Raw genomic sequence first — 11396 nt, 5'->3', positions numbered from 1 at the left:
AGGACCTCAGGAAGCTGAAAGCACAGAGACAAACCACCACAGCTTGGCATTTTCTTTGTTGCAAATCTCTTCTTTGGTGTGTGGTACTAAGAGTTGAAGCTCACCCTCATGTGTGCTCAGCCGGTGCTCAGCCTCTGAGCTACACCCCAGGCCAGCACTTGGACTTCTAGATCCTTGTAAGAACCTCCTCCCCCCCTCTCCTTTCTACTTCGCATTCTATTTTCCTTTCATTCTTATCTTTGGAATAATTTACGTAGATACCTCATTTAGATGTTTTATTTTTTTCCTTTATGAGGATTCTTATGCATTTTAGGCCATGAAAGAATACAGAATATTTAAATCAGCCTGTTCAAGTTTCCTGCCACATCTCACTGGCATCTTTTCTTTGAAGACACAACCAGGGGAGCTTGGAGTGGGGCTGGCTATGTGTTTAAGGCAGTTCCCATCTCCCTGACTCCACTTTGATTCTGAGCACTGAATGATGGTGGCAGGTTTCAATATTTCTTTTAGAAGCAATGCCATAAACATCCTGTTAAATTCCCCACAGCCCACAGATTCATCAAATAGGCCATTGGGAAACCTAGGCTTGCATTTATGGTCTATCCAACTTGTCTCTTTAGATGTGCACAGTGACTGTGCTGGCATGGAAGTGTGCAGTGTGTGGTCCCATGTGTTCTTTTTCCTACCATTTTTTCTGGTTTGAGTGGTTACCTAGTGATAATGGCAAAGATCACATTTTGTTTTATGCCTTTTCTAAATACCAATGTCAGTGAGCATCAGATTTACCCTGGATTTTTTTTTTTTTTTTTTTTTTTTTGCTTTCCTGGATTTATGGTTCATCTACCCTGCATATCTTCCTAAGTTCCCCACTGTCTTTTAAAATACAGTTTTGAGGATGAGGCTTTGGTAGCACACTGTGGTAGCAACCACATGTAGAACTGACAATTCTATATGTCCCCTACAATCAATCGCTCTGTAACAAAACCTAATCTCACACACGAAACAAAACAAAATTTAAAAGACTTAATTTTTCAGCTTTCTCTAGTTCTAGTAGGAGATTAGCTTTCCAATGCCTATTATGTGCTCTTTGAAAGGAGAAGCCTCGGTCAACAGTTGAAATAATTCTAATTTTCATTTGAAATCCTTTATCACCTACAATTCTAGTTCATTAATAAGTTTCCTGCATTTTGCTTAATGTTGCTTAATGTCTGTTGATCTTATTTCCTTGCAAATTACGCATTTGGAGTGAAGGAATAGTCTTCTCTGTTGTACAGACTCCTCATAATGAACATTAATTAAAAGCCAATTTTGAACCATCCGATAGCTGGAAAAGCTATTCTATGGGACACGATAAATATTCATCATAACGCATTTCTTCTAGCTTTATCCTTGAAAATCCCTGTCTAATCCATATATCCTGTTATCTATTCATATGTGTACCATCTCTATCCAGACCCCCTGCAGATCGTCTTTATAAAACTCTGCACGAGGACTGGAAGAGTGAGCAGGCAGGGATCACATCTGCAGCTCGTGTCAATCTGTTTACAGAAAAAGTGGCTCTCCGCTTTGTTTGTGAGCCCTTAAGTGTGAAATCAATCTTCGAATTTAGGACAATGAGAGAATTGTTTCTCATCATAAACTTGCAAGGCTCTTTCAATTAAGCAATAAGAGTGTTCTAATCCTGGATATCTTGTTTGCCCAGACTACTTTGAAAATAAGAGCTGCATCTGCCTAACTATTAGAGTTTCTAAGTTTACGCTGTGTGTGTACACGCACACACATACAAATATGCGTGTATATAGTGTTACACGTGTCCTTTTTAATGACTCTAATCTTTCCTCTGTGTATTTCTTTATCACATGTAAAAGTACACAGGCAATTCTGTACTTGGTTGAGTCAGAACACATTTTGAAAATGGAGGAAAAGGTATGTGGTGGTTATTAAGTCACAATGAGAAATTAGCTCTATTGGATTGGCCTGTGATCATGTCTGGGAGGGGTTACCTTGCTGCCCTGATGGAGGCGGGAGGCTGGCCCACTGTGGGCTGCCTCATTCCCTAACATGGGGATTCTGAATTCCATGGAGGTTGGGACCCTGAGCTGAATACTGTTGATCAATGCTGCATCAAGTCTTTGTATTTTCTGTGATGAAGGACCGAGGGCTGTGAGTTTTTGCCATGGCATTTTATCACAGCATGAGGGACAGATGGCAGATCATCCAACTCATCTGATGACCTGGGTCCAAGTGGCTCAGGGACTTTGGCAAGAGTTTAGCTTTTATTCCAGATAGACAGACAGACCAGGTTAACATCTTTACCAAAACAGTTGACAAGTACTCATGCAGAAACTATACAACGTCCCTTAAATTCTCTTTTTCTTAGCATTCATTTCCCTTGGACTTATTTAGATATAGGTCTACATACCTTTCAATGATATAAACTCTACCTTTGTGAGTTACAAATTACCCTGAAAGTACATAAAAGTTGTTAATGTTTTTTTTTTCAGTTTGCAAAATAATCTTGAAATACTTGAAAAGTTAAGGGAACTTTTAAAAGTTTTCATATGACAAAAACAAATATGAATTTAGGATGTCTTTGATGATAACTTTAAAAGCTTATAGAGTTGTGTGACATGTGGGCTGAGAAATCAATAATTTCTTAATGAAGAGAACATGAAATTTTCTCTTCAAAAATATGTGCTGTTTATACCTAAACACTACCAAAGATTTCAGTTTTCAGACATCAGTAAACACCTCTTCGGGTATCTCCAAATGGTTAACTGCAGTCCTGTATACTAACCTGCTAGGGGAAAGGGCTACTTACAGGATCATCTCTAATAAAACAGGACAATTTGTGTTGTTATTTGGGTCTGCCAGCACAGGTGGTAGATAAGTTCATGAAACTGTGTTGTGTTGGTTTGGGACGTGGTAAGATGAAGGCTGACAGCCATTCCCAGCAAGTTGTCTGGGTGGCCTTTCAAAATCTGTTCTATGCCCCAGCTTAGCCCCACACACTGCCTTCTAGCAGGATAGTATGCATTTATTATAAATATAAAATATATATTTAAAAATTCCAACACTGACTTTTATAAACAAGGACTTTATTTAAAATATGTTTAACAGTTTGTGTGTAATTAGGATTGCTTCCCAGATCCTGAAATTTAATAGTAAATTGAGCAGGCAGTGTACAAAATATATGTATGTACTTGGGCCTATTAATTCCTACAACTTTTCTGCTAGTTTAATGTATTGTGTTTCCCTTTAACTGGAATGTGTCCTGAACATGGTGATGATGTATTAATGCATGTTCTCTTGGCTGTATATTGAATATCATGGAAGGACCATTCTAGGCCATGATTGCTTGCATGTGTAAATACTGGTATTTGGGTCTGTAAAACTTTGTGTATTTGGACCTGATTGAAAAAATAATGAAACCTATGATCAAGAGTTGAATTAGTTCATTTTTAGTGGCAAAAATAGCTTCTAAGCAAATTGATAGAGTAACACATTGGAGGACAGGTGTTCATAAGAAAATCTACTATTTTACAGAACTCCCAGCCATATTATTTGCATAATTACGATGCTTATAAAGCAGGTTGCCCCATTGGCTTTTAGATTCCTTTTTAAACCTTCAAAACTGTATTTTTCATCAACAATCCATCTAGACATGAGACATAGGGCTGTTTTCTGTGTGCCTTGGCCTCTATTGCTGTAGCAGGTTGCAGTAGCATTGTGAAGTTAGAGAAAGCATACTTAAAAGAATAAAACTGGCAACAATGACAGCATCTTTACAACAAAAATAAATAAATAAATAAATAAGTGAAAGTGGTAGACTGAGAGTGTCCAAGTTAGAGAAATGGGAAATGCCTCCTTGGTGGCTGAGACTCTTGTGATTGCTCAAGTCTTTGGCAACAAGGGGAAAGAGTCTCTAACTCAAATATCATAAGCTATGAAGAACATAGCAGTGGGGTCTCTAAACTGAAATACTGTAGTTGCAGCCAAGGGAGCTTTATTTGATAGAGATCAAGGACTGAGTTTTCCTTGACAGCTCAGATTTTCCCCACTCAAAATCTGATAGAGCTGCTTCCAGAGTGTCTGAGGGTGTATCCAACACAGCCTTAGATGTTCAGCTTGTCCCAACATCTACTTCACGAATCCTACAATGGATGTTTTCTGTTCAGAACATTTTTTTGTTTTTTACAAACCTCATGTAGTTGTGCTTTATGCATTTCTATGATGTTTTTGATGCCCCCATGTCTGGGTCTCTGAAGCCTGTGGCTAAGTGAATTCCTAGATGCTGACCAAATGGTTATTGCTATAGTGATGGCTCCAATGTCCTCAAAGCCACTCATTAAAGAGAGACTGTGAGTGTTCTCTACCTGAAGTGTCAAATATTCTGCAGAGGCCTAAGGTCCATGTGGAAACATGGTCGACAACAGTAACTGCCAGATTCCATGTGCAAAACAGAAGTAGGGGCAGTGGAGGAAGACAGCCCCTTTACCCAACAAAATAGGTAGTTTGGAGCTTTCAGTGCTTACACAAGTATTTGGAGCTGAGCCCTGGCCAGCAGCTTGGTTAATATCTTGGTTGATATCTTAGATTGGGCCCAGAACTTGGCATTTCTAAAAGCTAATTCTCAGTTCCATGGGTCAGCCTTTGTAGCATGCTCCTTTTAGTGACAAATTGCAGAGCAGTGACTGCTCCATGTATGTTTTACCAGTGTTCACAGTAGGTTTTATCTCAGTTAGGCGATGTTGCTTACAAGCAAAAACTCCAAACCAGTCAGTGACTCAGAAACCCTCTGAGAAAATTGTGACACACAGAACTATCAAGAGAGAAAACACACAATGTTGGGAGAAAAACTGGCCCTTTAAAAAAGACTTGTGTTTTTAAACACAGTTTTAAAAATGGATAACTGACTCAGCAGGCTAAGGTGTGTTCTGATCAACTTAGAAGTTGCTACAATTAAAACTGTACCTCACACAGGTAAAAATGGTTCCTGCTACTTAGCTTTGTGTGAGCTGACATTAGGAAACTTGCCACTCATGCAGCGGGATAGAGTGTAACTGTGGGGTGTGAGAATAGCAACCCTTATCCAGTAAAGTGTGCCTGAAGACATGGAAACTGTTGTCTCTGAGTCAGTGACTCAGGCGTGGACTTGGGGTGGATTCCTGCCTGAGTCCTGTTTTAGGAATGTCCACATTTAAGCCTGACACCCTTAGTTCTCAGTTCAAAGTCAGGCAGTGTCATGATGTTTAGAGAGAAGGAGGCAGCTTCCCCAGACTTCTCTTTTTCTCACAAACGAACAGTTAACCTTTCATCAACAAATCGTGCAGAGAAAGACAGTCTAATCATAAAGAACACATTTGCTGTTTTTATTGGTGCCTTGCACGGCAGTAATACTGAAAAAGGGAATGCAAAACAAAACAAAACAAAAGGAAAAGAAAACAAAAACAGAAAAGCAAAAAACAGGTTGCTGGGAGCCCACATCTTGTTTTTGTTTTTTTGTTTTTTTTTTCCCCAAGAGTACACAAACTCCTGTTTTATTCTTATTGTGGCATGAATGATAACATAAAACCAAAAACATGAAAATATACAACTTATATTACACTATGTGTTATGAACAAAATAGAAATCTATAACTCTATGTTATATTTACACAATTTTTTACTTTATTAAATTTCAAGTGAGATGGTGGTTTGCACATACTTTGTTTTAAGTCCAGGCATTGATTGTCTCTTTTCTATTTTTTAATCATTTAAAAAAAACAAACAAACAAACAAAACCTTTTCACTTGTGAAATTCAAACTGTTAGAAAGACTAAGTGCGTTCGAGCCAGGGGAGCTGAATAAATACTGTCTTAGTGGACCAGCGACAGACACACTGGGGCAGACGGGGGGCCGTCAGTAGGAAACTAAACACGCATCACCTTGAACCTGCAGAACTTCAAAATTAAATACTGTATAAACCTGGCTAAATAAATGCCTGTGCCCTACAAGACAGAGAGAGCTCAGCCACTTTAAGTGGGTTTTGTGGTTTTTTTTTTTTTCTTTCAGACCTCCTAAAGTTTTACTTCACTATTAACTTGATAGACAAATATTTTATAAACCTGTTTGTAAATATACAGTTATTACAATTCAATAATTTACCCTTTAGAGTAAGGAAAGTCTAATTCTTTCTTATGTTTTTAAATGAGATAGAAGAGGATTCCTCTGAGAACAGTATCAGCTTGTGCATTAAGAAAATATCTAGAGAGGGGCCATAAAATGGTAGAGATAACTTCCTTTATGTGAACTAAGGTGACTGTACTTCAGAAATCAAATATATGAAGTGACCTCATTAAACAACACTTTACACCTTAATATTCATTCCCTATGGGAAAATTTGGCTTCAACCATGATAACTATGTTTATTGGGAGGTGTTTTACACAAAGGTAATTCTTAGCTAGATACCAAATGAACTTTTAAAGTTCATTTGATTAATCTGAGCAAAAATACACTAGTGTGTGTGTGTGTGTTTCTCCTGATTGTAGTAACTAACCAAATTATCATTAACTTACTAACAACCTTAACCCACTTCTTTTCTGGTGAATATTTTTCTTAGATTTATATCAAACTGGACTATTTTAAGAGGTACCAATTACAAATATAAAAGGGAGAAACTGGCAGTATTATTTTTCGGTGGTGTTATAAAGGCAGGGATGATGAGGGGAGATGGGGTGTGGCTTGAACAGACCAGAGAGGAAGGAGGTGGGGGCGTGGCTTGAACAGACAGGCAGGGGAAAGGAAGGAGGGTGGGGGCGTGGCTTGATCAGATAGGCAGGGGAGAGGAAGGTGGTATTCAGTTTGCTACCTTTGATCTTTTTGTTGTGTCTTATTTCCTTTACCGTATCTTATTTGGTCATTGTGTGGCACACAAAAGAATATAAGGTTTTAGGATCCTTTACAAAAATCATCATCCAATCAAGGGCCCAAAGGGCAAAGTGTTAACACAGTTGCTATTAAAAGCACCTTTTTTTTTTTCCCCTAAGTGACTTCAGTGCACTTTAGACATGAATAGAATTACCTTTATTTTTGTTGTCCCCCAGGGAAAACTCTTGGGCAAAGCAAACTCAACATCCACTGAAGAAAATGTCAGGACAGACTATGACAGGACATATTATGGACTTGCTTTGTGGTTTTCTCTGGGCACAGTTCAATCATAGACATAAAACTCAACTAAACTGGAGAGTTTCGGCTGCTACAAGTCACCATGAACAATTTGTTTCCCTTCAAATAAAACAAATGCCGACCAAAGAGAGAGCCTGCTCAGATAGCACTGTGTCGGAATGGGTTTTGGCCATGGATGCCTTCAGTAGCATCTACCTGGAGCTAAAACAAAGTATTCTTGTTGCCCAAGGTCAAGAAAGGAAAAGCAGGCTTGTCTAGAATGTGCTGTGAGATCAGAACCCAGCACACTTAAATGGAAAACCCACATCAGTCAGGAGGGTTTGTTAACAGACACAGAGAAACATTTTTTTTTAATAAATCTGTTTTCACATTGTATGTTATAATGGTATAAAAACAAGTGTCTATTTTTTTCTCTTATTCAGAGTGCTTCAAAACAAAATAAACAAAAACAAAAAATTGGCTCTAGATAATTGGTAATTAAATAACTAAAATGAGAGAAAAGAACATAAGTTAATTAAGATTGAACACAACCCTCCTACTAATTCACCCCTTCATATTAAACACCAGAACTGACACTACCGGGGCCAAGACTGTTAACACAGAGGAAGTTATGGATGGAGAAGCAAGTGTGTGGATGAGTATATGTGTATCATATGCACACATACATGTATGTGTGTACATGTGTGTAAGAGCTGGAAAGAGAAATTAACTTTAAATACCTAACAGCTTACTGGCTGTACTTCCAAATCAGAGCAGAATAAAATAGAAAGGGAGAAATAAAATAAATTATACATAATTTACTAATCTGGGAACAGCTGACTGTTATTATTATTATTATTATTACTATTATTATTATTATTATTTTATCATCATTTTACAACACTAGCAAAAAGAGGCAATTCAAAGGAAAATACAGTCATTAAAAAAATAAAAACAACAAACAAACCACAAACAGAAAACAGAACCAAACCTCTGACATGCAGGTATGATCAGCTCCTCCAAGCAAAACCCCAGAGCAAGACTTTTGAGAGAGAGAAAAACAAAAAGGATTTTTCTTCTTTACTTTTTTTTGTTGTTTTTGCTTAGTTGTGCCGGGGGGGAAAATCAAACTTAAGGGCAGTGTTTGGTGGGGCAATTTGAAAAAGGGATTGAATACTGTAACATTTCCAGGCCACTGGCTACAGTGTAACATATCCATCCAGGCCACTGGCTACAGTGCTGACTGACTGATACTAAACACTAACCATGGTGAGTGACCTGAAGTGACTCTGTGTTTGTTTCTCCAGGCCCCACCCCTGCCTTGGCCCTTTGGTTGGTGACATCTGTATCACGAGTCCTGTCACCATTGGCTGTTAGTCCCAGCAAGGAGTCTGCTGGCAGGAGCAATTGATCTTTAGCAGACTCAAATTACCGTGAAGGACCATACAGTAGTAAGGGTCTGTGCTCGGCCAGCCTCCCCTTTGTGTGCTACAGTGAACTGTAACCAAATCCTAGTTCTTATGGAAGGGCATACACATGGCCCCCGTTTGTGAAATGCAGCCTCTGACCTCATTGCATGGAGAGATGAAACGAAAATCCTACAGAACTACCAGTTCTGTTTCCCAATTGGGAAAAGATGGAATGGGGGAGACACACCCTAATTCTGTATCTCTGAAAAATGGCCAAATATATTCAGTCAAAACAATGATTGTTTTACTCAAAGTTTCAACAGGAAACACACACACACACACACACACACACACACACACACACACACACACACACACACACACACACACCACTAAGTAGCAAACATTAGAAGAAGCAAATTGTCCAGGAAGAAAGGGACCTCAGGAAGCATTTGGTTGGTAGCTTCCATGTTTGCCAAGCACATGTCCATGACACAGGGCCACCAGGTCCACCCAATAAGAAACATTCTTGACACTGAAAAATAGAATTTCTGAGCCCTACGTTTAGTTCCATTGTCACTAGAAGTGCAAAGTCAAGGTCAAGGTCAAGGTCAAGGTTGCTATTCTAGACCACTTGCTTAGGAGAGGTGGGATTCCGTTCCCACATGTGGGTTTTGCTTTCAATGGCCCAACATTATTCCCTAATAGGAATGTATCTAATGTACCATAATCACACACATACACACACAGAAATCCAAGATCAGAAAATATTTTTCCTCTAAATTTCTATGTCTCTCTCTCTCTCTCTTTTCACCTGAGAACGGCACCTACAGTTTCCATTACAAAAAAATCAATCTCACCAGTTGCTGGTGTATCAGCTCTTTCCAGGGACTGTCTAAGGTTTAACACTGTCCCAACTTAAGAAGGAGCAGGAGTAAGGAAGGGGTAGAAAATGAACTTGGTGATCGCTTCAGTATGGATTTGGCACTTGCTTAAAGATGTAGTGTTGTGTGCAAGAGTAAGAGGTCTCCAAAGGAAATGATTGCTGATTGTGTGGTATAGAACCAAGGAAGGCAAAAACAGGCTCTCTTTTTCCTCTCTCCCCCCCACCCTCACACACGGGACCCCATCTTTAAAGCAGAAGAGAGACAGGGCAGAGGGACCCAAGTGCCCATCTCCCTCTTTCTGTCAGGTGCAAGACAACAATCACAAAGGATTAAAAAAAAAAAAGAGAGAAAGAAGGTAAAAGAAAAACCCAGAACCATCCCCCCCAAACAAAACAAAACAAAACTTATTTCTTTTTTAAAAATTGTAGCACAAAACAACAAAACACATTCACAAGCCACTTGTTGGCACTGTGTACCTGAGTGAGAATTTCTAGTTATAGAACAAACAGCCATAAAGTTTATTAAAAAAAAAAAAAAGTTGACGGGTGAGACTTCAGTGCTGGGGTCTAGCAGCTGAGTTACTGGCTTTGTTTTACCCATAGCTTATTTCAATCTCTTGTTGATGTTGTCTGCTTGGAAATTGTTTCCTTTCCGAGCCTTTTGAGGCTGAGGTCTATTTGTCAGCTGATGTCCCAACTATTTAAGACTAACAGTTAAAATAACAGTCAGTGTATGAGAAAGTTAATGTGCTTGGCCACTGGTAAGGATGGACCAGCTAGGGCTTCTTTAAGTCCTCAGCTCACCACACCACAGTCTGTTGGCCCTTATCAGTTGGCTTGTCCTGCAATATGGTTTTCGCTGTCACTCCCATAATCTACATCTGGGTCATCCTCTTCCTCGTCATACTCGTCGTAAATCTCTCCGTTGATGTCCTCTGCCTGGATCTCCTCTTTGATGTGAGGTTCCTCTCCCTTCACGCTGTAAGTGCTCTGGATCAAGGGCATCCCGGGCTCTGGGCTGCTGGACACACTCGAGTGCTCTGAGGGCAGGTGAGGGGATGGCATTCCCGCCATGGCGATGGCTCCAGGGTACACAACTCCAGCAGTGGCGATGGGAATCTGTGCTTGTTGCCTGTCACAGAAAAAGAAGGTGAGCATACGCATGAGATCTCAGCTGTCCTCTGGCTCAGCACTAACTGGATCCGGCTTACCCAACACGCTTCAATGACATCCCGTGTGGATTCTAGGGCCTCCCCTGCCTGTATGGTGCCTCATAGATTAGGAGGCATATAGCTGAATTGCCATTTGATAATTAAAATAATCCTGATTTTTTATTATTAGGTTAAAAAAAAAATCTGTCACAGAAAGATTCAGCAAGAACCAAGAGCTTGCCTCCTGGTTCGCTTTGCCTTCACTATGACAGATGGAAGGAGTTTTTGTTTCTCCTACAATGGAACCTAGAGATAGTTCCAGTGCAATGGAAAAAAAAAATCTCTAAGCTATTGAGAACTTTCAGAATAACGTTATGGTCCCCAAAGTATGATCAAGTAATGTTATCTACCTAGTGTGTGAAATGGTGTGAGTCCTTTGGGGACCTCAGGCAAAGCCAGCCTCATAGACATACCGCCCTGGAAATTGCCTATAGTCCCAGACTTACTTCCAAGTCCTACTCTCCCACTATTTAAAACCTTTTAACATGGGATTCTCGGTTTTGCAGTGGACCTTAAAAATTAATTTAGCTGATACTGGTGGGTTGGGTTTCCTAGACATTCACCTGGGCTCATTTTCCTACTTTCTTTCATTCATTGATAGATTTACTTACTATATGCTCCAGAAAAGGTGGCCTCCTGGAGCCTTGCACAGAGCATGCTGGCTCTGGAGGGTGTGTGGCAGGTCTGATCAGCTACCTTTTATGATTCAGCCACCTTCTGCCTATCCCCAGAGTGGTCTTTGCT

General features: G+C 39.7%; 1 protein-coding gene across 6 annotated transcripts in view; it reads right to left on the bottom strand.

Annotated features, from left to right (window-relative positions):
- Positions 1–5345: 5345 nt before the first annotated feature.
- The window catches only part of Sox5 (SRY-box transcription factor 5), a 970651-nt gene continuing 964600 nt past the window's right edge, over positions 5346–11396 (bottom strand). For all 6 annotated transcript variants that reach the window (XM_035448567.1, XM_027430149.2, XM_035448569.1 and 3 more), the window contains one exon: positions 5346–10573. In XM_035448567.1, the coding sequence (XP_035304458.1) occupies positions 10270–10573 (304 nt within the window). In that variant the 3' untranslated portion in view covers positions 5346–10269. The remainder of the gene's footprint in view (positions 10574–11396) is intronic.

This window comes from Cricetulus griseus, chromosome 8 (assembly GCF_003668045.3).
Source record: "Cricetulus griseus strain 17A/GY chromosome 8, alternate assembly CriGri-PICRH-1.0, whole genome shotgun sequence".
NCBI lineage: Eukaryota > Metazoa > Chordata > Mammalia > Rodentia > Cricetidae > Cricetulus > Cricetulus griseus.
The sequence above is the reverse complement of the archived record's forward strand: the minus strand, read 5'-3'. Positions and strand labels throughout refer to the sequence as shown.